At 40.4% G+C, this 26575-nt stretch overlaps 1 protein-coding gene across 1 annotated transcript in view; it reads right to left on the reverse strand.

Annotated features, from left to right (window-relative positions):
- JAG2 (jagged canonical Notch ligand 2) overlaps window positions 1-26575 on the reverse strand; it is a gene marked incomplete at both ends in the record, with an annotated part of 67970 nt that overhangs the window by 40387 nt on the left and 1008 nt on the right. Inside the window, one exon of the mRNA XM_080619023.1 lies at window positions 650-704. Within this exon, the coding sequence (XP_080475149.1) occupies window positions 650-704 (55 nt within the window). The remainder of the gene's footprint in view (window positions 1-649; window positions 705-26575) is intronic.

Genomic DNA, 26575 nt, shown 5'->3' on the forward strand with positions numbered 1-26575 from the left:
CGGAGTCCTACTTTAGTAACAATACAGCAACCAGCACCTTCACATGATTTTGAAGTACTTATACAATAATCTTGCTTTTCCTTCTGATCAGTAGCCCTGCTGTGATACTGAGCATTACACTTTCAGACTATAAATGCAAGGTAACTTTCAGTACTTGGGGAGAAACAGGAATTATCCCATGACTTTCATCACAAACATCAAGTATGGTTTCTTTATCAGGAGCAAGAATGCTTATTTGTTTACCTAATCATAAAAAGTATTGCACAACATGGTTATGGGTAAACTGAGAGGGATTTTAAAATGCAGCTCTGCAGCAGACAATTTTCCTTTAAGAAAAAAAAAACAACAAAAACCAAAAAACAAACAGCCTACCATGATTTTTAAACATTTTTCTTTTAAAGCTAATAATTAAAGTGTTACAACATTGACTTACTATTGTCCATTCTTTTTCCTATCATCAGTAATTTTTCACTGTTCCTAACCCAATATTCACTGCTTCAACTTGTAGATGCCCTTCACTTAGATAGCAGGCGTACATTCAGACTGATTTGGAGGGATGACTAATTGCAGTAGCACACCACTTCTCCCCTCCCCAATCTGTGTACATACAGCACAAAGTGAAAACCACAAGTTTTACATAAATACTCACCAGCTTTTGTATCATTGTCCCAATCCCATGCTTCTATTATTAATGTGAATGATCTCTGAAAAGAAACAAGACACCAGTTAGACAGTAATAAAAAAACTACTGTTACACACCAGACAAACAGTGATTTGGAATAAGCAGATACTGCTGCTACAAGAAAGCCAACTGAAAGCAGTTAAAGATTTCACTTCTCCACTGCCATATGAAAGCCCTTGAAGGCATCTTCTCAAAAGCATGAAATGTAACAGCATTAAAAACCGTGGGGCAAAGCACGCTAACAGCAAAACAAAAATATCCCCACACACTCCAAGGACTGAATTATTATTATTCTCCCCCCACTCTAACTCATCCTCAGCTTTGCTAAACCACAGAAATAATTTTCAGAAGTAGCCCTAAGGTTTGAATGAAGTGAGGGGTTCTTAACATTGGGAAACAAGTAGGATACTTAAAACTTAGGAACTGAAGATCCAAAAGGAGGAGTAAAACCAGAGGCATCCTTTGGAAAGCACACAAAAGCCAGTCTGTATAACTGATCAATTTGCTGCTTTCTAGAAAAATATAAAGAAGAAACGCACAAAAGACCACCCTGCATCTATGAAGAATTCAGGCTTCTTTCTAATGAAAGGGTTAGTGTGAAAAATTGACCTCCAAAAGACAAGAGAAATTTAACTGTTAAAGGAAGCACACCCAGTAGTATGCTTTCCCCTGAGGAAAGAAAACCACCATTTCAGACAACTTAAAAAATTATTTGTAAAAAAAAAAAAAACAAACCAAAAACATAAAGTCTTCATTTCACACTAAAGCAAGGCTTCAGGCATCTTTCTTAGTTTTATGAACAAATACATAAGATACTGACATCCAAATACTAAATTTTTTCCTAAGTTACTACATGCATACATGTAATGTTTACCTGCTTTGAGTTTCTAAGTTGTCCAAGTTAATATTGAGATTCTCACATACATTTAAAACCAAGCAAAAAGCCTCTAACAACAGAAAAAGTAACTGCACCACCATCCCAAAACCCTCACATACACATCTCTGCACAAAGAGGAAAGCCACACCAAAAACTGAAACTAAGTACTGCAGAGCCAAGCCTTAAGGTGCACAGAATCCACAGGCCAATGATCTATGAATTCACATGGAAAGAGCACCTTGTTAGGAGGAGGATTATGTAAGAATTCAGTTATCTTTCCTAGGGTGCTTAGGACTATTTAACTCTTACATCAGGAGATGTATATTTTTACTTTAAGATAGCTCGTCAGTGCTTTGTATGCCCCTCACCTCCCCACCAAGGAGGGTTGATCATAACACTGAAATGTTCCCATTTTAGAAGAGCAGCAGCAAGAATAAAGATCAGTGCAGCACCCTAAGCACAAAGGCTCTTTGCCCAAGGCCTTTCATGACTACAGCAAGGGATCAGTCTATTCAGAAATGTTACTTAACCAAGTGTGTATTTTCCTACAGCTTAGTTACAGAAACATATAAATCACAAACTATGCCTTTAAAAAAAAAAAGACTTTCTTCTGTACTTTCAGCTTCAGACAAATATTAGGGAAGGTGTTCTTCCATCATTGAAACAGATAAGAAGTTTAGTGGCAAATATTTAGATTACACTGAAGGAAGGAGGGGAAAAAGGAAGCTCAGCAGTTGCTACACTGGACAGAGGCATATTTGAACTTGAACTGCCTTTGGAAAAGGGCAATTGATAGAGATCAGCTGAGAAAGTAGAGGCCTCTACTTGTGAGGTATGACAACACAGCACAACCCACAGCTCCACACATTTCTGGAAAACAAATGTTAATGGAGCATTTCAGTATCTTCACCCTCCAACTCCCTGCTCTACCCTGTCCCCCAAAACTCCGCATTTAGGGAAGCAGGGCAGGTAGGATCCTACCGCACTCTGAAAACACTTACCCGCACCCCTCTCCCTAAACTGCTACCTGAAAAATAGATGTAGAGTGAATAGTATCAGAAAATAACATGTAGCATTGCTCTAATTTTATTTTCTGGCGAGTGCAAGTCTCCTTATTTGGTGAGGAAATTGCTAGCCTAGGCAGAACTCTGCAGATCAGCACATGATATAAAGCTTTGTTATACACCTCTGCTACCTTTAACAACTGATCTTCTAACATATTCCTTAGTTTTCCTGTGTTCCATTGATTTATATTCTAAGTACAAAATAGTGCTCAAGTGCTTCCAGATGTCCACTTACTCATCTTATGTAAGCGCTGGTGTTTCCTACTGCAAATTGGCTGTTTCATCTGACTGCCCACATAGGTTAAGGCAGAAAAAAATATAAGCTGACCTGCTGTCTTAGGAAACGGATGTGTTAACTATGCCTTCCCATCATTCCACTTGAAAACAGATTTGTATCTTTGCCTAGGATGCTAGGGAATTTTTGTGGGTAAAGAGAGTTCCACACAATGCACTGCTCCAGCATGCTCATGGTGGAAGGTATGAACAGGCATTCTGCCAGTTTTAGGACACTTAAAATAAGGAGTCCCATAGCTCCAGTGGCAAATCCAACCATCTAAGCTGCCATACACTCTGCAATTGAAAGCATTCCTCTACTACTCTGCAGTTCCAGGATGTGGAACAGCTGAATTTCTGGCCAAAAGACTGACCCCCGAAGCCCACACTGCCTCCTGGTGGCAGGCAGGGCAGGGACACAGCTCTGCAAGCCCCAGGTTGCACAGGCCTGGTCTCAAGCTTTTGCTGTCCTTCCGCTGGTGACCACTGAAAACTATAAGCCCAGCTATAAAAAGCTTAAATGGACATAACAAAGACAAAATCTTTTTGCTTACTGCTATCCCATAGCCTCAGTTTCCCCATGTCTACTTATGGATAACAGGTTAGCACTTGCCCATTTACACATGAGTAATCACACAGAATGCAGAAGCATTTTAGGAAGGCTTCCAGTCATACTTGCAGGATATTAGAGATCTTACTCAAATGGTAGTAAACAGTATTGATGGACAATTGATGCATATTTACTGGAAGATCCATTTCAGCTGGGACAGTTCTCAGTTGTGCAACTTCCTGCTTTCTCCTACAGTTACACAGTCACCCTTCAAAACCCCCTTAAAAGAAACAGTAAAAACAACTGAGAGAGAAACTGATTTTTGTGGTTATTCTGCCTACAGAGAAGATGGTTAAGGTTACCAACCCAACTTGGTCATCTCTTCCTCACCTCCAGCTAGTCAATAACTTTAAAGAAGAATTCCTCTCTATGGTAGCACATTGGATCATCATGTTACAACTACTACACCTCAAAACAAGAAACTGATTCTTAACCTACTGACTCAAACACCACCACCACCATCACCACTCCCCCCTCAGAAGTATCAAGTCTTGCACTAACCTTTTGCACTTCACTTTAAAGCAGCTAAAAATTTATGAAGAAGCATCCATGTTGCTGAACATGTTCATGGTACACTGCACTGAGAGCTTTCCAATTATTGCTCCACTATCAGAAACATGTTTGACTACCAAAAACATTTATTAGTGGAAACTATAATATGCATATACTCACCCATACAATCACCTTGTCCAATAACCTAAGAGCTATAGGCTGAATAACACTAATGAATATAAATTCTGAAGAATATTTTTAGCTTACATAATGGACACTCATTTTATAAAAGCTCTACCGTTGTCTTGCGTTAGCCATATCTGTATAGAATTCTAACACAGACTACCCAGCACACCCTCTGCACCAGCTGCAAGTAACTCTCCTGTAGCACAGATACTTACACCAGACAACATCTTTCTTCAATTGTACTTACAATAAACAATGTCAGAACTCACATGAATTTAGCTCTTGTCCAGAATATAAGGTCTGCTCATACTGCAAAATCTTTAAACCCGTCACATCATCCAGTGGTGTATTAGCTCTTTGATGTGTCTTTAATAAGAACAGGCTAGCTTAAAAACTATTTAAAGTACAAAGTTCTCCACGGAGACTACTGATACAGCTGTGTGTCTAAATTCCTGCATAAAGCTAACAGAAAATTCTATAGTTTTCTACCAAGTATCCTGAGAATGCTCCAAATTCATGAGCCTTTTATGAATAATGCACACACACAACTACACTCACTTCTTTTCTAACTTGCACAGAACTCTTGCTACAGGGTGATATGACTAGCACCTCACAACAGCAAGACACGCACATTCCAGTCTACTCTCATATATCAAAAAAGCTTTGTGAAGAAGCATCTAGTAACTAACAAAATATTTAGAAAACATTTGAAAAGTGACCATGCCACAGACTGGAGTGGGAGGGGATAAGGGTGAACATACAGCACTGAAAACACACTTGATCCCGTATGGAGACAGGCTGGGAAAGTTGGGGCTGTTCAGCCTGGAGAAGAGAAGGCTGCGTGGAGACCTCATAGCAACCTTCCAGTATCTGAAGGGGGCCTACAAGGATGCTGGGGATGGACTCTTCATTAGGGACTGTAGTGACAGGACAAGGGGTAATGGGTTCAAACTTAAACAGGGGAAGTTTAGATTGGATATAAGGAAGAAATTCTTTACTGAGAGGGTGGTGAGGCACTGGAATGGGTTGCCCAGGGAGGTTGTGAATGCTCCATCCTTGGCAGTGTTCAAAGCCAGGTTGGATGAGGCCTTGGGTGACATGGTTTAGTGTGGGGTGTCCCTGCCCATGGCAGGGGGGTTGGAACTAGATCATCTTAAGGTCCTTTCCAACCCTAACTATTCTATGATTCTATGATCCTAGCCACCAAAGTCAGTAGATTTATCTTCCAGAAAGAATTAAACACAATAACATTTGTGCTCATCAAATAAAAAAAAAACCCAGAGGACATCAAAGGCTACCAGTCAGAAGAGCATCAGCACACTTCTGCAGAAGAGTACAGCTTTATGAAAGAACCATTCGGCAGGAGTTAACTAAAGAGATATGCCAAGTAGTTTGGAAAGATACAAATTAAGCCTGTTTATCCTGGTTATGCTGCTTCTGTTGTTTTGGGTTTTTTTTGTTTTTCCCCCCTCAGGATTGGTGTTGACAAAAGCAACTTCAAAGCATTATTCCACTGTTTACACTAAACAAAACACTCCCCATGCTATCCCAGCGACCTTCTTTCTGGGGAGGGGGGAAACAAGACCTGCAGTATTGGTTTGGCATTGTCTTTTCATGAACTATTACCTTAGTATTTGCAAACCAGTATTCAAAAGGTGGGATTTTTTTTTTTTTGCCAACCGGACATGTCAGATTTTTCATCCCAAGAAAGATGATCAATCTGCAGACAGCCCTTTCAGTCTGGTATAGAATTTAAATTCTCCAACTCCAAGTTTGAAAAATGCAAAAAAACGAAGCTTGAATTTTCTGCATCAATAACATGCTATTGTGTATTAAAATACTTTCACTCTAACAGACAAAGAATTATCAGTTTCATCTGAAGAAAAAGACTGATGAGAGTTCCTACAAAGAAAAACCTCAAAAGAAATCAGGAATCAGCTATGAAATAAAGTGTGGCTCCTAAACAAATCCAGAGCCCACCTTCTCTTCCTGTTCCACAGTCACACAGTAAACACAGGGTTTCATCACCAGTCAATATAATTTCCTTTCAAACCTCAATCAAGTATAGGCAACATGTGGTTTTGAACATTCCTACTGTAAAACCAGGTCAAAAACCAGGTCACTGTATCACTATTCTTATTACTAGCCTAGGTTTTTTGTAACTTCTGGAATAAGTAATCAACAATATTCTTTGCAACTAAGTCCATTAAGTCTTGATCAGCACAGTCAACTCTCATACTTGGTTTCCTTGTGAGGCAAGCACAGGTCTGGGGGCTTCCCCCCACCTTTTTTCAGCACTTCTCCCCTCCCCCAGGCAGCCTGCTTCCCATGGAAAAAGCTGACTTCAAGGCAAGCATATTCCACTTCCTTCCCCAGGAGCACTGCAGCAAGTTCTTACAACTTCCTCATGACTAACTAACTCAGAGGTGCAAACGGAGTACAGAAGACATGAAGAAAGATTCTAAGAAGGTCCAGAACTCATCATCAACACAGATGCTTTCATAGCAGACAGATGGAACAAGCCTGCAGGTCAGTCTTTTAGAAGCAGATGTTATAAAACCATAATGGAGACTTTTACTGAAGGAATAAATGTTCCCCATTTAAGGGGAGTGGAGGAAGGAGGGCTGTTTTTTGAAACCTGAGGGCCACATTCACATGCAAGAACCCATCTGCTGAACTCAGAGGCCACTCCACCACACCAAATCATAAAGATGCCTATCATCTAAACCCTCATTTTTCATTTGAGAACTAAGCACCACTGGCATAGCAAGTCCTAAACAAAAGCCTTCACTTTGGAAAGCATGGCTAAACAGCCCCATTTTGCTAGGAGTGCTGTGGAAGGCCAGGGCAGAGTACTGCAAACAGCAGCAGCAGATAGCAGAAAGCAGTTGAGCAAGTTGAAGCTTTCTATTTGAGAGTAATTACTGCAGTTATACTCCTCTTGGGCCTGTCACAAAAGCAGGATGATGTTTACAAACTTTGGAGCCCTACTGTTGTGTGAGGCTGACTCCTCATAAATTAGCCCCACCTGATAATCTTTAGGAAGTCTGCAAAACCAGGAGGAGAGGGGGCTACTTTTTGCCATGGTTAACAGCCAACAAGCTGGTATCTCCACCTACATGAATTTGAACACTTCATTCCACTCCTCCCCCAAACCAAGTTAAGTCAAAACTGGAAGGGTGTGTATGTGTGCACACATATGGGGGTGGCAGGGGGAAACCTAGATGTCTAGACTATTAAGACTCATTTCATTGCAAAAGGAGTACAAATAAAAACAACAGGTGAATAAGTCAAAATTAACACCCAGGCAGATACTCACCTTCAGTTAAAGAAAATTACCCAGCAACTAGGTAGAAGAATCCTACCATCAACCAGCTGCATGCATCTAAAAGATAAAACAACTTCAAGGAGGAACTCAAAGGGGTTTGTCAACATCAAATTGGCAGTGCTTACTGCTTTGTGAAACAGGACCATAACATGCTTCTCTCCAAGGTGATCAAGCTACTAGACCATGACATACCTCTACCTTAACAGACTATATATATATATATATATGTATATATCTATCTGTAAAAAGATCTTCAAGTGAAGGCTTGAAGATACTCCGATCCTGCTACAATGGCACACTGCAACGAGAGTTTCCCATATGAGGGGGTCTTGACATACCACAGGACAATAAACATTTTACCTGTAGCATTCTAAAAAATCATCTGAAGTCACATATTAGCTTTAGCTAATGCCTGTAAGAAACAATGACCCATTTTCAGGTAGCTCACAGAAGGCCAAAATGCCATGACTGACTAGAGCTCCTCAAGGGAGCATATTAAAACAGTCACCTCAGACCACACACAAAGCAAAGAGAAAGCCCTCTGGAAATCCATCTATGGGAGAAGCTAAACCACGGGAAGAAAGACTCCACAAGCTTCTCATATCCTAGCACAAACCCAAAGGAAATCTCAGCCAATTCAACCTTGTGACAAGTCTTAGGGTATTTGTTCCCAGTACCTAAGTACTGGCCCTGACCTTTTGCAGTACCCTCTGTCAGACAGCTGCCACAGACAGAGCAGCAGTGTCCCTGAGTAAAGAGGAAGCACACATCTCACCGAGTTTTCACAGTGCCAGAAGCAAGTCAGTAGCTTCTTTCTTAGAAGAGCTGCAGGAAATATGACCAGGCAGTAGTCATGTCTGGAGTTCATCTGAAGAAAAGCTGTTCTGCTAGCTACTCTCAGCTCACAGGACACTCCAGGTTCTTGAAGAGCCCATCCCTATTCTAAAGCAGGGCCTTTTACCATTACACACATAGCAGCAGTGCTAGTCCTATGAAATAGAAGCAATTCCTGCCTCTGCTTTTTATAACTATCTGCTATTCATCTCCACCCTACTTCATCCCTCCTTCCCCGACCCCAGCATATACACATTTCTGCTGCACTCAAGAAGATTAAGCTCCAACTCTGAAGTCCAAACTGTCAACTGTGGTCACTTCAATTTGAGCAAACAGCACAGGATTGACTTCCAAATCATTTTCCTTATACTTTCAGAACTAAACAACAACCACCATCAATGAAATCTTAGCTACTCAGGTACAAGCACTCCAGTCATAACTTGCCTTTGCTATGATTTTCCAGCAATAAACAAGAAAAATATTATGTTTAATACCAATCCATGCTGTCAGCTACCACATTTACCAGTTTTGTTGAAACACTTCTATTTTACTGCAAATGTCTTCTGTTTCTGCCATCTCTAGGGACCTCCTGTGCCACAGGTTTCAACAAAAGTATCGGTTTCTAAAAATAATCAATATATCAACAACAACATATGATTTTTTTTTTCCCCACTGAATGAGCAAGCATAATGCTTATTAAACAAGTAAACAATATAATCTTAGCTGAATGATCAGTAACTACAATTTTATTCTAGTGACTAGAAAAGTGGCATTCTAGGAGGCCTTTAAACTAGTTCTTAGAATAACATATACAGTTTCATCTTACCATGGAAAGAGAGAAATAATTGGTATCTTTTAAAGAATCCTATGTACCAGTTGCCAGAACAGCAGTACAATATTTCAAATCTTGTGATTTGAACTTCTGACCTTGCTGAATGTAAAATGGTTTTCAGAGAGCCCCACAGAACCCTGTGTTAAAACCTGTGACTTTGTTCTTCTGTGCAAATTTGTACTGATTAGCAAAACTTCAAAAAAATACATCTTGTGACCTGTCAATTCTATAAACAGATACTCCTTCAACCCACAAAAGCCAAAAGCTCAACACAAATTCTTTGATCAGATCCAGTATGAGATCTGCTTCCACCCTCATCCATGCCTTGACTGCTTAATATTCAGAAGTCATTTGGAAAGTGCACCCTGGCTAGAACAGGAGACTAGAGAATCAAAGAAGACTACATTCAGTGTTATGCCACTGTATGATTCTGTAACTGAAGATGGAGCGAAGCAGAGTGGTTCCCCTCCCTCTCTCAAGAGATGGTATGAATAACACTGCTCAAGAGGAGGAGATGTTAGAAATCAAAGGTCAAGAGAAAAGCAACAAGAAGGAACAAAGAATCAAATCATCTCCATGGAAGGAATGAAAAAGTTGGTCAAAACTCCTCAGCCTGAAAGCCAGGCAGCAGATGTATGTGATAGAAGCCTACAGTGCTACAAAAGGCTATAGCAATGGTTAGAAATAGATCACCTGTTTTCTTGTTCTTGACAAGAACTGAAGGGCATCAAACTAAGCCAACAGGAGCCATGTCAAAAGAACAGAAATAAGAGAAGACAGCAGTTCATACAAAGCTTGGCAGTGTTACACAGGTTGCCTAAGGCTGAAGTGGTTTTAGTAGCTTTTTGGATCCAAGGGCAGACTGGGACAAAAATACTTCAGAGAAACAAATCAAAACTAGTTCATGAAATTCCCAGGTTGAAACAAAGCTTGGAAGAAAAGAAATTTTCCATATTCTTGCCCTTAGCCTTCCATGAACATTATGTTCCCTGAAGTCTGCTTTCAGCATGGGTGCTGTTCTGAAGCAATTATTCCACTTTTTCTGACATTAAAACAAGAGTAGTAAAAAACCCAAACCAGCAAGTTACACTGTGGAATCCTGCATGCCTACCTGAGACATTAGTATCTATCCCAAGGTAATCAAAATTATGACCAAGGAACTTTACAGGAAAAAGGGAAGCCAGGAGAAACAAAACACAGTTCTAAATTAGATTTATAATTATGGACTCAGAACTCCTCTTTGAAAGCTGTGACAGAAGTCATAACTGAAAAATCCAATCAAGGTTCTCCTTTCTGCAATACTGATGTCATAATAAAATAATTGCAAAAAAAAAAAAATAAAAAAACCAAACCATGTATGCGATAGACTCATAGCAAGCCAAGTACCTGTTGCAGTCAGTAGATGCAACAAATGCTATTCAAAAAAAGGCAAGCTGAGCTAGCGATATTAACAGGGAGATCTTAGTATTTGGAATAAAGGGACAGAGGACTATAAGCTTCTGAAAGCTCCCCTGAGGAAAAGGCAATCCAGACTGTCTTTTAAGAGTGATTAAGTCAGGTGACACAAAGCAGAACATACTGTCATCCAAGCAAAGACAAGAGAAATGCACAAATACAGCAAGCATTTATCATTTATTAACTAGCTGAAGATTGATAAGTGCCAAGTGAAATACTAAGCTTACTGATTTTATAGCATTTTTTCAACACTAAAATCTGTCAGTACATTTGTGATAAAAACGCTGGTTTTACTGTAAGAAAACCAGTATTTGTCTTGGGGGAAACACAACTGAGGTTTACAAAGAAAGGCAACTGAAATAACTAGGCAAATCATCTCCAAATTTCAGCTATCTTATTTACGGCAGTCAAATCCTACTGTGTTTTCTGTTTAACATGGCTGGTGCTAGTCCTAGTTACTCTTTCTTCACCAAGAAAGTGATTCTGCACTACGTTGCTGAGCCAAATGTCACAGTTCCAGACAGACACTAGCTGTAGAGCAAGCAAGAAATAGCTCTCTCATTAAAAGCTGGACCTCTTAGTCACTCAAGAGCCCACCTGTCTAAAAAGGAAAAAACCCTAAAATCAAACAACAAACCAACAGCTTTCAAAACACCACTTATGTTCTCCAGAGGGAATTAGGGAAAGAATAGAATAGAAAGGGTGAAGATCAGGTTAGTATGACTGGCGAAAAAGCTGTGAAGTCAAAAGCATCTGTGACAGTCTGTAAATACCAGCTAATAAGAAAGAAATGTTAGAACTTTGAAGCTGGAAAGGAATATAAAGTGACAAAAGTCACAGATTTACTGCAGAATTAACCCCAACTTGACTGAAATACCTCAAATGCAACACTGCTATCTGTCAAACCTGCCTTCAAATGTTGTAAAGAATCCTTGTCTTTACTCAAGATACCAAACAAATTATAAGAAGATCCAGTCTCTTCAGAGCAAACCAGATTAATAGCCTAGATTTCTAAAAAATGCTCCTAAATACACTGCACAGATACCTAAAGTACTCTCAGAAAGGTATACCCGCTTGGCCCCTTTGCATCTGCTGCAATAGCTATGTACCTGCCAGTGCTATAGGCTCAGCCTGGGCTTCAGACAACACAGATTCAGGATTTGAGTTGAGATCTGAATCCTCAGTGACCTCAGGAAACCAAACATTGAATCAAAATGAATAAAGATTGGGAAGCAGGAATAAAGACATCACAGGCCTTCTAGAGTCATAGCTACTGAAGTAAACCTATTTTAGGTAAACTTCTCTGATTTGAACTTTTGGACACTGTCCAGTAGGAGAAAAAAATGCCTTTAGCTTAGTACCTACAGAAGACCTTCTCCTTCAGGTCTCTAAAATCATTAGAAAAGACTTGCAGAAACTCAGTACCAACTCAATAACTCAGTAAAGCTGTTTTTCTGCTATGTTAAGGAAATCCATCCCTCCACACACATTTTAATCTGCAAACAGCACAGCAGATTTTACTTGTCTCTTGGAGGAGATTCTTACATTTGTTGGACAAAGGCCTAGTGTCCTCCCCAAAAGCTTTAGGCATGTGGAAAACAGGCCTCAAAAAGGACAGCTTCTCCCAACTCCCAGCTCTTCCACATCTGCCTGAGCGCTGCAATGCTTTGTTCATAATGACCACTGTGGAATAACTAACACTACTGAGAAGGATGATATGTACCCAAAGTAAAAGCTGCCTGGAAAGAGACTTAAACCACTCTGCTCATCACTTAGCTTTGTTTCAAACAGTTGATCAGAGATAATGATGAGCACAGAACATGAAAGACTAATACAACCAGCAAATACCAGTGCTCAGAAGCAGCACTAGTTATCCTTCCTACTGCCACAGCTCCTCTCTGCTAGTTAATTTACCTAACACATCCATACACTTGAAACTTTCAAACAATCTGATTAGAAGCTAACTGATCTTTAAATATCCTTTAATATAGGTGTTATTGTGTTTGTTTCAATGAGTTTTTCTCAAAAGCAAACTAGGACATAAAATAGCATCAGCAAGCTTTCCTTCTATACCTTAGAAGAAATTACATAGTAGAAAAGCCAGCCAATTACCAAAACTATTTTAAATATAACAGCTACTAAAACAATAGAATTTGGTATGGTATACTACAACCATAGCATACGAAGAAGATGTCTTACTCATTTACCTGAGTAAATGCCACAGTTTGTGTTGTACCTGTCTCTCAAACATGAGAGCCTAGAGTAACCTTCCCAGGTTTTGTTTCTCTTTTGACAGTTCTAAAGCAGAAGCAGTAGGAAGGACAATTAAATTAATCACAACTGCATCAGTATCAACTCTGCAAACCTTATAGAATCTTAATAGCAGCCTACCCTCCCATCCTACTCAGGAAGAACACAAGGTGTTGATTTTTAATTTAAATTAGAAATTGAGACGAAATTGGAAGCTATACACAAAAGAGTACCAATTCCAGCAGATGTTCCTCTGCTAATATCCAATTTTAGTGGACAAAAAAAAAAAAAAAACACATAACCAAAAAAGTGGACAAAAAACCCCCAAAACCCAAAAAACCCACTGGTTTGGATGGAGGGTCACAGGATAAGCTGCAATAGTAATTTTGCCTGATCATTACACAGAAGAAAATAAAACAAGCTATTTACCTCTTAAGATACTTTCATGTTTTCATAACTGTTAAGATAGTCCGCTCCACAGCTGGAGTTCTCCAGAAATCCACTTAGTTAATCCAAAGAACAGAAGAAAGTATTGATGAAGTTAGAGAACAGAGAAAAAAGCTTTTTAGAACAATATGTGTACACCACCAGATAGACAGTTGGGTACTATCTTAACATCATTTTATTAGATTTAAGCAGAAGCTTTCAGCCTGGCTACCACCTTTGAACTGTTTCAGACAAACCTGATATTAACCAAGCATCCACATCCTACTATTTTCCTAAGACTTGGAAGAAATCCAAGATAAATTAAGTCCGTTATACATATACTTTCTTGCTGCATTAATGAAAGTGTAGCTAGATTGTCTCTTTTGAAGTATATGTAACAACCATGAAGACCCATTAAGAGTTAGTGCAAGACTTGTTTTATGCTAATATTTAGAATTCAAAGATGAACTGGTAATTAATACTGCTCTTCCCCTCCCCTCCACACTCCATGTGTCACGGATATTAGTGTCCTCTGAGCACTTCAAGCTAGGCATCATTATAATTTCAACTTGAAGTCAAGAGGGAATTTAACTAACTATGTAATAACATACTTTAATTACTGTTCTAAACCCAGAACACCTGCATGCACTCTCCTTTGTATTGGGAATATGCATATCAAAAAGGTAGGCAAATACAGGAAATAAAAAAAAAAAAAAAAAAAAGCCCCCAAGTTCTATGTATGCAAAGTTCCTGGGAACAGACTACTGTTGTAATCTTAACCCTTCTAAATAACGTTAGATGTGATAGCACTGCAATCTTCCCTTTTGCTTTTGAAAAAGCAAATGCCCTCAAAATCAATTCAAGCTAATGAGCTTAGAAGTCTTGCCCTGGGAAGAGGAGAGGCCCATACTCAGTCTCTATTCCTAAGGGAACACAGAGATTAGGGCACTGTTTTTCTAAATCCTCTTCAACTCTCCCATCAGTCCTACCTAACTGAGTCAACTCTAGAGCTAGCTGGCAGCATCAGTCCCACTTGACAGAAAACAGGTGAAGCAAAGACTTTGCTGGCCCACAGTGATAGCAACAGCTGACTGATTAAACACTCCTATAGCTCCAAACAAGATGCAGTCTTTTTCTCCAAGGGCATTAGCTCTGAGCACAGATATCATCATAGGTGTTTTCACTGTAAAAGAACACAAATGTCTAGGTTTTACTGCTACATGAGTTGCACAGCAGTTTCAGTCAATCTGAATTTCACATTTTCAAAAGAGGCTTTTCAAACATCTTGCAGATTTCCTCACAGCTAGTAACAAGTAGCATTAGTCCAGAGAAAGGGTATAATGCACTCAAGCTGTCCTTCACTTTGGCTCCAAACTGAACACCAGCTCAGTTCTGAATTTCTGCACATGCTAAAGAGACTGGCAGAGTAATAAACAAAGAAAACACCTTATTTCATTTTCACAGACACCTGCTCATCTTCCCTGACACCCTGCTCAGCAATCTGGACCAGGACACTGCAGACACAACCAAAGCTATATGTGTGTCTTGCTGTTCTTCATGAATTTACAGGAATAAGTTGAGAAGAAAAAAAAAAAGTCACCACTGTAAAACACAGTGTAGTTCTTTAATGTAGATCAACACACACAAGGAACTTAATCCTTAAATAAAGGATTAAACAGGGATTCTGCACACAAATATGAACACTTAAATATATGCTGTAGTACCAGAGTTTAGTTGTGAAAAATCTAAATTCATATGTATGTTCTCAAAAACAAATGCTTGTATCATATTCCAACAGCAGGACTGAATCTCCTGAAAATACCTCATGGCTACAGTAATTCTCTATCCCATGTTTGCAGCACCAACTATTAACTACTTAAAAGTGAACTACTTACAGCAGCAAATAAACACGGCATACAACAGCATATGTACACTACAATTACATGGTACCCATTTGAATATGTGACAACCAAGGCTTGAAATCAATCACCATAACAAAATGGCATCAGAATTTTAATATCAAATCATGTCTTTCAGATTAACAAACTGGAGGGGATCTGACATAGCTTTGTATTGCTACAAATCAGACAAAATTCAGAGACTGGCATGCCTTTGGAAGGAAACCTTTGTAACAAGTATAGCAGAGTACATGTAACACCCTCTGAAGGCAGGTGCTTGCCCTGTAAATTTTACTCCAAGCGAGTAAGAGCATTTCTCTATTTTTTCTCTTCTCCTCCCATTGACATGGATCTGAAAGCTATGAAAGGGATATTATCTCAGCAAATCTTCAAGTTAATTTCATCCTTGACCCCTCGTTACTCCTTTGGTGGGAACCAATGCTACAGCTTTCCTCATAAGGATGAGCATTAATGGAAAAAAGAATAAAGCCATATAAAATATGCCAACATTAAAATAACCTGGAGACTAATTTTGCTAGTCCAAAACCAGGCTCATAACTCAAGAATATGTTCTAGTGAATACTTCAGTTTCATCAGTACTTGATTTGCCACCAACTCTCACTGCTCTGTCTTCTCCAGATTCCTTGGCAAGCTGAAGTTTCACAGACTACCAGATCTTGAAAATCCATCCTAAAAGCTTAGGAACAAACAAATTATCACTAATAGCAAGCTGCCACAAGTCAAGACTCTCTTTTCCTGCCAGCTAAAGCTTATTTCATTTACCTTACATTTGTGGTGGTCTGGGAGTAGATATGAACAGATTGAGAAGAGCTGTTGATACACACCAGTTTGTTCTTCTGTCCAAGCCCTGTGACAATTACATTCTGACAGTCCACAGTTTAAGTCCAGGTCATGCAGAGTTATCCAAAAGGGATTTGAATTCTGGAAATTAACCTCTCAAGAATTGCTATCAGTTGGGTTTGAGAAACCACTTTCCCTCTGCCTCTTGAACAGCAAGAAGAGATATGTAGCAACTACAAACTGTAAACCATACAATCCCAAAGCTAACACAGCTTAACAGCAAACATCAGAAGGCACTGCAGGAGCACTAAATATTTGACAGACAACATCGTAAGTATGCTTGCAAGTCTAAATGTTTCAGTTTCTCTACTTCCTTCCCTTTGTCACTTTCTGATAGAAGAAAAGTACTGGTCTGTGTGTATGAATCATGGAAACAATACTTTGTTCTACAAAGTTTTCCAACAGCCAAACACAACACTAAAACATTTTGTGCCTATTTATAAACATATGGTTTAAACAGTTTTTAACCAACACAGGAGGTGCTATCAGTTCACTATTGTGTACAAAATCTAGTCATTGGTGCAGGGCAGCAGATGGCTATACCTGTTCTTAGTAGTCCAAGTAAACATGGTCTGACTTCTAGACTTTGCTAATTACATGCAGCCAGTTACAGTAAAACCTCCACGTGAGGTAACAAAAATCATGTTATTGTAACATAAGAGACTTGGAACTATCAAAAGCACTCAAAAAACTGTACCTGGTGTAAGAGAATGGAACTACCACTAAAATCTATTAAGCAGTAGCATAGGTTATCAGACCAGTGCTATTAAAATTGTCCTCAATCAATAGGAAGAACAGCGAATGGTACCAAAAATTGCACACCCTAAAAAACCTTCTACTTCAGTTTCAATTGGAGTAGATCAATAATTAAGCTATTTACATTATTTCTCAACTTACTGCTTAAAGCACATTTCGGTCAAGCCTTCCAAGTATGAATAAGCTCCCTAATTAAAATTTAAGTTCTCCAGCTGGAATCCTGGACCTTTAACATTAAAAATGTAGACTGTGTTTTAAGGTAGACATTTCAACTTTACAGTGCTATAAATAGAAATATATTTATTTGGGGGGGGGAGGGAAGGAGGGAGGGGTAAGGAAGACTTAAAGAATTTGATGTTTTAGGTTCACTGCCAGCACATACAATATTTCACTACAAGCTGCATGTACAGAACTGCTTCAGAAGGAGTAAGGAAAGTTAGCTCTACCTCAAACTAGCATTTTTCTACCACCTGTTGTATACTGCATCAATATTAACATCACTTACTGAATGTCCAGAAAGGTAACATTTATCCAATTCAAATGTTAGATAAAGTTACTTAACCTGGTACATTCAGAGTATTAGGAAGCAGTGGAGAGACTACATACCTAATGGGCTGTCTGGAAATAGAAGAGGCATTGCAAGAAAAATTTAAGTTATTATTAAATATAAATTATAAATATAAATATAAATTATTTTTATTATTATATATTTATTAATATATATAAATATATTAAGTTATTATTAAAATAATCAAATCGTAACATACTGAACAAAACCCATGAGAACCCACCCTGCTGAGAACAAGAAATATATATTCAGGACTTTCAAGCCTGAAGCAGGATGTAAACAGAGTGCAGTTTATATACTAATATTCCAGTCTTATCACAGATTTAAAAAAAGGAAAAAAACAACTTCAGAGAATGAGCACCTGTGCGTCTGTCCAAGGGGCATATAATTGGTTACTCAAGGACTATTAGGCTGTTTCTTAGCAACCTCTGCAAGGTCTAACCAAGTAAGACTAAGATTGTCATTTAGCCTTGAAATGCCTTGCACCTTCCATCTACTATAGCATTCTGTTATATAGACTGTCATTTCAACCAAAATAAAAATCCATGCTTACTATGCATTTCAGCTGAGAGCTCCTCTTAGCACTTGCTATCAGATCTCCATGTCAAATATTCTTTTTACACTTTATTATCTGAAGCAGCAATTAATAAAATAAACCTTTAATTTTCATGCTTTTTATACAAAATAAAGGCTAACTACAACTATAAAATAAATAGCCTTGGGAATAAAGTTTAATAAATGAGCATAAGCTATAGCTCAACTCTTAAAAAAGATCTCCAAATATCATTACAAGAAAAATGCTTAATATCAAAGCAGCAGTAGACACATTCAGGTAAATAGCAAGCATTTATCTTGGAGCTAGGTGGTATTTAAATCTTAGGTCATGCTGAAATCTGTCTACAACGTTGCTCACATTGGTTTTCTAAAATAAAGTATCTGAACAAAGCTTTGGCCATCAGACCAGAAAAAAAAGCCAAAAGCATTGAGTAATTGAAAAATAAACTCATTGGTTCAGCCCTAGTCCAGCATCACTGCTCATTTGTAACATCAATGGAGTACCAGTGGACAGTCTCCACTTAAGACAGCAGTCTTAAAGATTAGATTTTATAATTTTCCTAATACAGAAAAAGCAAAGGGACCACAAGTCTCTGGTTAAATCAGGGATGGCCACTTCTCCCTGACTCAAGATCACCTACACAAGAGCCATCATACAGCTCTCTGCACCTCCCACCCTCCCAGTCTCCCTGGGTATATACAGCAGGTGAAGACCACAGCTCTGATAGGGTCCCACCACCCCATGGGAGGCAGAAGTTCAGCAGGTGCCCATCATGACGTAGCACAGATGGTCTTAGACATCCCTACTGGCTCACTCTCCAACCCTGGGGGCAGTGGTCAGGCTACATGCCTGCCTCTTGCTCACATGCCAGCTGAACATGCAGTTCAAAACTCACCAACTGGTTATGGTACAGTACTGCCAGCAGTTACCTCTGGCCGAAGACTGACTAGTTTTAGACACCCAGCAGCCAGAAGCCAGAGCAGGTTTCTAGCAAAAGGCCCATCAAAAGTAGATCAGAGAGCTGAAGAAGAAGAGAATGGTGGAGTTACTGTCAAAAACCAGTAGTGACTATCCTTTGGGTAAGCATCTGGCTAAGCTTTAAGGAGTCAGAAGCAATGCCAGTATACCCTTATCCCTCACTCCTTTAAGCAGCCTCTCTTTCTCCAAAGTGTATTCCCAAGCTTGTTCCAGATCAGAGGTTTACTAGCAGCTAGAATTGGAGAGGACCAAAGAAAGTAAATTGGCTCATTAGCAAGAAAGTTAGCCCCCTTTTTAGTCTTTTCAGTAGGCTGAGCAGCTCTGAACTAGAGCAAGCAATGCAAACAGGACCCACACAGAGTTGACAAAACACTGGTCTTGTTTTCAGAACAGGAGGGAAAGAAGCTTTCAGGCACACAGTAATTTAAAGCTTCTGCAGATGACTAAGTATACAGTGCAATCATAGCTGCTTTAAAAACTTAACAGTAGTTTCTAAAGGATGTTCATAGCATGTTTTTCAGAGCCAACACTTGCACAAAGTAACACCTACAGGAAAAACAAGAGAAGATAGACTGCACAAAAAGGATGAATTCCAGTCATCTCACATACAGGTAATGACTTGATGGCATTTCTCAAAACAGGGGCCAGACAGCCATGGGCCTACAGGGACAACACAAACAAAAGTAATTTTAAAAGTTTAAAAAAAAAAATAATTAAATTATCATTTACCATGCACACCTGTCTCAAATACAATCCTCCCTACACAAGACAGACTTTATAAAAACTGACTAACAAGCAGGTTAAAAAATGCACTACACCATTTTTTGCATTTTTTACATACAGAAAACTTATTTCACATCATTTATTGTTTGACAGAAGCTTAATTTTTTGCAGGTTTTGTGCTGACAGACAGCGAACTCTAGTAGTAACTCAAAGTGAGCTGTACTCATGCAAGGTATACAGGCATTAGCATCAAACACAGAAGGCACCTTTTACAACACAAAGCTTCTCAACATCTGCAGCAACAGATTCCCCTGAACTTCAGAAGATCACTCAGAAAGCCTACAATACAGTGGGAAGAGAGCCCAATTAGGACAAACATCACAAGCCTGATATAAACACAACCAATTATGGTTTTACTCCAACTGCCTATGTTAAAGATAAACCTGATTGTTTAAGATTAAAGCTGTAAGTAGTCATGTCTTTAGCAGACCTCGCATATGCAGACCTTTTTTTTTTTTTTTTAAATATAAAATAGTGTTTGAAACATCTTCAAACAACCCAAAGACAGTGTTACAAAGCCTCCATCCCACTGCAGTGAATTGAACATGCTCTATTTCTACCTCACCCTCTTCTGCAGCTCACATCCTCTAGTGTAAGAGTAATCCTGACTAATACCTATTCCATTTTCAGTCAAAGATTTAATGCCCACACCAGCTGCATGGCTAAGAGTGTAGCATTTCACAGATAGGCTGGCTGGAGTACTTTCTGGAATAAAGATTAGAAAGTTGACAAGAGGTGTATAAGCATACCACTGTCAGTGTCTGGGAGGTAAGATAGCTTGTCTGCAAGTTCTGAGTTCAGCCTCAGTGTTTCCAATAAATAAGCAAGTGTTTACTTAAGGAAGCTTTCAAGGAGTATAAATAGAACTGTTCTTTACTATCTGAACATCTCTGTGACATTCAAAAAAACCTTAAAAGGTATAAAAGCTTAAATAGTTAGCAGAATACTGTCCTCTGAGGCATATTAATTTCAAAGACATAAGAAATTCCAGATTTAGTGACATCCACAAACAAAAGATTAGGAGTGCAAATAACATTTCTGCTTAAAATTAGAAGATAGATTTTCTATAGTTACATGAAACATAAGCCTTTAGGCTTCCTATTTTGAGCAAGCTGCAAATAGTTGCTGGCACACACAGCATGCCAATAATAAATCCCTTTTTCAAAGTGTGGTTCTGAAGTGCCCACCATTAAGGCCTTGATTCTTTTTTAGAGGTGACACCTGCAGCTGCTATTGAAATCAACTAGAGTTGCCACTACCCAGCATCACTGAAGTCAGCCCCTAAAACATCACCCAATTACCTTACTTTAAGACAGAGCACAACAAAACCTGAAAGCTACTCTTTGCATCTGTGTCACTTGAAACTAAAGAGATACCATTTTTATAATAAACCAGTCCCCCAACCTCCACCTTTCATTTATGACCAAAAAAGTTTTTAGGGCAAACACAGTACTGAGCAGGTAAAAGCATTCAATTGCCTTACCTACTGCCCCAGGACTGAGGAAGCATGAATCCATGTTTTCTAACCCACAATGTACCTGTCCATGAAAGCAACAGGCAGGGGAATGTTTTACAAGCTCAAGAACCATAGGTGTTTAAGCATGGCAGTTCCACAGAGCCCGAGTCTATGGACAAGCCCATCAGGCAGTCAGCAAGCAAGCAAGCAGCAAGTTCAGGGAAGAACAAACAACAAAAAACTGTTGAAGTATTAAAAAGGAAGCTTTGTGCTATCAGCAGAGGCTTCCACCTGGGGGAAAAAAGTTAGGCTGCTGACAAGTCAGACATTAAACTTTGTAGTTGCTAGCCATATATTGATGAACTACATTTTTCTCCATGCTGACTTCCTCTTCTAACAGGTGTGATGCATGCACACTAACCCATCACTATACCAGGTGAATTTTTGCTCAAGGTCTTGCTCTCACTTCTTATTCCCTGCCCTCAGGTGCTGCTTGGGACTGTGCATTTGCACATACTTTATTTTTCAAAAGGAAGTTTCAATGGGGCAAATAACTATTTAGAGGTAAAGCTTGCTGTGTTTCACTCGAGATTGCTTCATTTCTGAAATCCTGATCTTCTTCATGAGAAAAGTATACCTCTACTGCTCCTCAGGTACAGCTGTGTACAAGTGCTTTTTTCAGTGCTAAATGGCCAAACTTTAACCTGCCTAATTTAAGCATATCTGCTACGAAGGGTTGTCATTCAAGCTGACAGGATGCATGTTTACTCTGTCAGGGAGCACACAGTAACCTAATCCAGGATATTTTCATTACAAGATCCTGATCAGAGTAGCGCCGGCTGTGTTAAGACAGAAGGTAGACCAACTGTGGATCTACCAGCCAGACAAAAATAGAGAAGAGTATTTCCTACACTCAGGTTATCTAGTTCCCTACCAGCACTATGGATCCCAGATAACACACTTCAAGGCTAGATGCCTTCCAGGGCCTGACCACCTTTGCTTTTCAAATTAGAAGAACTGAGCTTGATACAGAATCTTATACTGAAGCAGACATCTGAAAGTGACAAGCAAAACACTGTATTCATTAAGTAATAAAAGCTATAAGGTCAAGTATTCCTGCTCAGGTTCTGGCATAGGAGGGGCTGCTTTCTAAGAAATTCAACATTTACTGCTGCAGCCAAGTTATCCTCTCAACAGCTTTACACATATTTGACGGTTCACACTCCTGTGTGTGTTTCAGATCAAGACTGAACCCTTCCAGGCATTTGGATGAGACATGTGGACTGCATGTGGATGAAACTCACACAGAACCTGGGTGTTACATTTATATACTTTCACACATTTTTATCTACCCAAAAGTTAATAGTACTTCAGAAGCTTGAAGAGAAGTGCTACAATCACATCTGGAGTAGGAAAAATGTAAGATCAGTGATTACAGAAATAATAAATTAGTGCTCACATTCTAGTGGGGAAAGCACCCTTTACTCAAGCAAATTACAAGGACTGCCTGAACCTCCACTACCCCTTCTTCAGACAGGTCCTAGCTAAGTATCAAGGAAAAAGAAGTGAAACTGCTTCTTTCTGCTACTTATCACCAAGGCCCTGAATTCGGAACTTCACCTGTAGAGTTCAGTGCATACTGCCCCCCATATGGACACTGCCCTGCCTGTCACACTAGAATCCCAGAAAAAGAGGGGCTGAAGGGATACAGTGATGCATACCGTAATACATGATTTCAACATCCACAACTAGTCAGAACAATTCCTCTATATGACTAATTAACTGAAGTAATGGATGCCATACCAATATTTATAGTGCTGGAAAAGCTGTGAATTCCCCGAGGGAAGGAACAGGGTGGAGGTAAAAACCACACACACAACTCCATTTCATGGCATCTAGCAAAGGAGTATGAAAAATGGTTCCTCATAACCCATCCTGCAGAATGCCTATAACTTTAAAACATCATCTTCAGAAGCAACTTTCAATTAAATCCAAATCTAAAACTCTGCAATAACCTAATTGTAATTAATATTGCTGTGCAAGGTACTTCTGAAGCTTCAGTCTCTAAGCAAACAGCTACATCAAAAAGAAAAAAAAAAAAAAAAACAAACCAAAAACAAATGCTGAAGACTAACAAACCTAAACTGTGTGGGTGACCAGAATCAATCCTTCAGAGCTACTTGAATTCTTTTGTCTTCCTTTGTTTTAAAGTTCCACATAAATTTTAATTGCATCATTTATTTGTTAACAGTCTCAAACGAGCATTAAGCTTCAAGTTTTACAGCAGGAGGCAGAGAAAAAAATGTGAGGTAGATGTGTGAAGAAGACAGCTGTATTGTTCTAGCTGTTCCTCAGCCTCTCCCACTGCCAGATTTCTGTGGATGATGTATCCCAAGGTAGCAATTTTAAGAACTTTTTGGCAATATCCCAAGCTCCTCTTGCAAATCAGAGATCAGACTAATGATATTAAAAAGAGACAGGAAATAGGAATAAACTAGATAACTGACACTGTATCAAGAAGTAGAAGTCACTAAGCTCTGGTACTACAGCTTTACAGAAGCAACTTGTCCAAACTTTAGAGAAAAAATTTACCATATGAAATAAAACAAAACAAAACAAAAAACCACAAAAAGAAATCAGTATAACAAAACCAAGGCAAAGACTCCACCTTTCAAGATACTACTTTCCTTACAGCTACTGCTAGCTCAGGACACTGCACTATTATCAAACAGATAAAGAAAGCCTCCCCCAAGCAATTTATACATTTGCCTCCATACATGAGGGATTTATCATTCAGATGCTATTCAATAAGAAGTCTGCATACACCAGTGCTGGCTTTCATTAGGGTTGGATTTCTCAGTCTTAAAAATCCAATATACAACTACTGAAATAAGTCCCTTTGCTCACTGCTGGTACCAAGGCAAATGTGTTTCACAAGTGAAGAGCATAATTTCTGATTCTGTTTAGTTTTGTTCCTTCCCAGCATATTCAATAATGGAACATTAATTTCATTACAGTTGCATAGCAAAAAAAAGCATTATAAGGAAAGATTATGCCCATATTATTGTTGTTTCTTTGCAAACATGAGTAGAGAGAGAATATTATTTGAGAACAATTTTGAGATCACCCCAGGGAGTTGAAACTCAACCCAGGAACAAAATCTACTTTAAAAAAAAAACCACTTGTGTTAGACTAGCATTACAATTGAGTCTCTCCTTGCAGAGTCTGTATGGCTTATCTACAGTTGTGACAAAGATGCCACATCCCCCAGGATGCAGAGTTCAAGGTGTAACCACAACATAAAGGAGAATATCTTTCCATAAGCGCATCTGTAGCCTGCAGTACAGGGACTGTTTTTAAAAGTACAACTACTCCACAGCTTATTTTTAGAATCAAGGGTGGGCAGGGAGCGTATTCAGTAAACCTTCCAAAAATCAGCTAGCCACCCACTGAACTGCAGTGGCACTGTTTAAATAACTTACAGGCTGCTTTGTAATAGCTACACAAAAAAAAAAAAAAAAAAAAAAAAAAAAAAAAACCAAAACAAAAACACAAACCCTAAAACCAAACAGTGAAAAGACTGACTAAATACCAAGTCCTTTAAAACACTGCAGGCAACAATACAAGAAACAGCAGTAGATGGGGCACTGTATGCTAGAGACACTGTGGCAATTTACCTGCAAGAGGTAGGTCAAACAGACCTTTCTTAGGACTGGATGAGCATAGAACAACAATATCCGGCAGCTGCAAGGTAAGAATGTGTTTAGTTCAACAGAGAAAAGCCGAAGGAGGTTGAGCTTCAGGACCTGCATTGCACAGGTTATCAAACTCTCCTCTAGTTTCAAGTAGCAGTACTAGAACTGGCAAAATAAAAGCGGGAGTTAAGTTACCTTTACTTCCTCATGTAGATAACATATAAATTTTGAGGTGCTAATGTTACCAAAACCTCCTACTGAAGAGTTTATGATTTCATCAAGTCTGCATTAAATGGTCAATAAAGATGAGAAAGAATCGTAATATTCCCTTTGATCTTACAACTTGTGAGTGGAGTTCTAAATACCCTGGGTTTACGGTATTGACTATACCCATTAACAGAAACCTAAGTTCATGAGGCCACAAGACAAAACAAAGGCAATCAGAACACCCCAACCTGGCAACCAGAATGTAAGCATCTCTGTGCAGAGAAATTTATTGGTTGTATTATTTAACTATCTAACTCCAGCAAAACCTTTTATTGCAAATAGCAATCAGTTCTTGAGGTGCACGAGCATCAGGTTGGAGGGCCCTTGGTAGCACAGAAAGTTAAGCAATATATGCAGACTAGTTTCCTTTAGCACGAAATACAAGTGAGCAGCAGCAATTTTCAAAGTAACAAAGATCCGAAAAGTTACATGTCTCGAGAGGAGGGCAAGGGCCATTCCACATCGGTCACCAAGTACCAAACGCGACCCGCAGGGTACCGGGGCTTCCGATACTCATCTCCCCCCGGAGCGACAGCGCTGCACCATCCCCATGCCTCGGCACCTCCCAGCTTGCCAGCTTCCACCCCGTGGCCCACTTGGAAGGGCAGCACCCAGCAGCTGTGAACCTCGCTGCAGGACCCTACCTGCCTGCAGCCGGGCAGGAAGCCCGGCCCTTCCTCCTGCCCAGCCCCTCTCCGCACCCCGCGTCCCCGAAAGGCAGGAGGAAGCGCTCCGTCCTCCAAGGGCCGGGACAAGCCTAGGCCCGCAGCCCCTGCGGGTGCGCGCCCTCGGGCAGGCGGCGCACGGGGCTGAGCCACAGACACCCCCGGTACCCCGGGGGACGGGACAGCAGCACGGCCGCAGAGGCACGGACTGTGACAGGAGCGGAGCGGGGCCCGGCCGCTCGGAGAGGGCAGCGTGCGCAGGCTGCGGGGGAAGGGGGGTCGCTGCGCAGGGCACGCGCCGGGCCCCCGCCCCCTCCGCCCCCAGCGCCAGCAGCCCGGCCCCGCCCGCGCCCCGGGAGGAGCGGCAGCTCGCGCCCTTCGCGAGCCGCGGCACGCGCCCCGCGCCCCCACCTGCGCCGCCCGGCAGCGCCCCCTGCCGGGGGCCGCGCAGAGCGCCGCAGCCGCGCCTCTGCTCCCGGGACGGTTCCCCGCGGTGTTTTCCCTAGAAAACGTTAATTTTCCGTAATTTCTGGCGCACAAGCCCCCGCGAGACGCACCTGCCGCCCGCGAGGGAGCCCGCCATGCGGCCAGCCCGCAGCAGCTCCCCAGCACCCCTGGGCCGTCTCCAGCAAAGCCCCGCCGCCGCGGCCCCAGCGCCCCTCCGCGGGGCGAGGGCTGCAGATCCCCCCATACCGCCGGCCGTGCCCCGCAGCCCCGGGAAGCGGCCGGACCCGCTCAAGGCAGCGCACCGGCGGCTCACCCGGTTTCCTAACGGGAGAGCGG

The sequence above is a fragment of the Psittacula echo genome, assembly GCF_963264785.1.
Source record: "Psittacula echo genome assembly, chromosome: 5".
In the NCBI taxonomy this organism is placed as follows: domain Eukaryota; kingdom Metazoa; phylum Chordata; class Aves; order Psittaciformes; family Psittacidae; genus Psittacula; species Psittacula echo.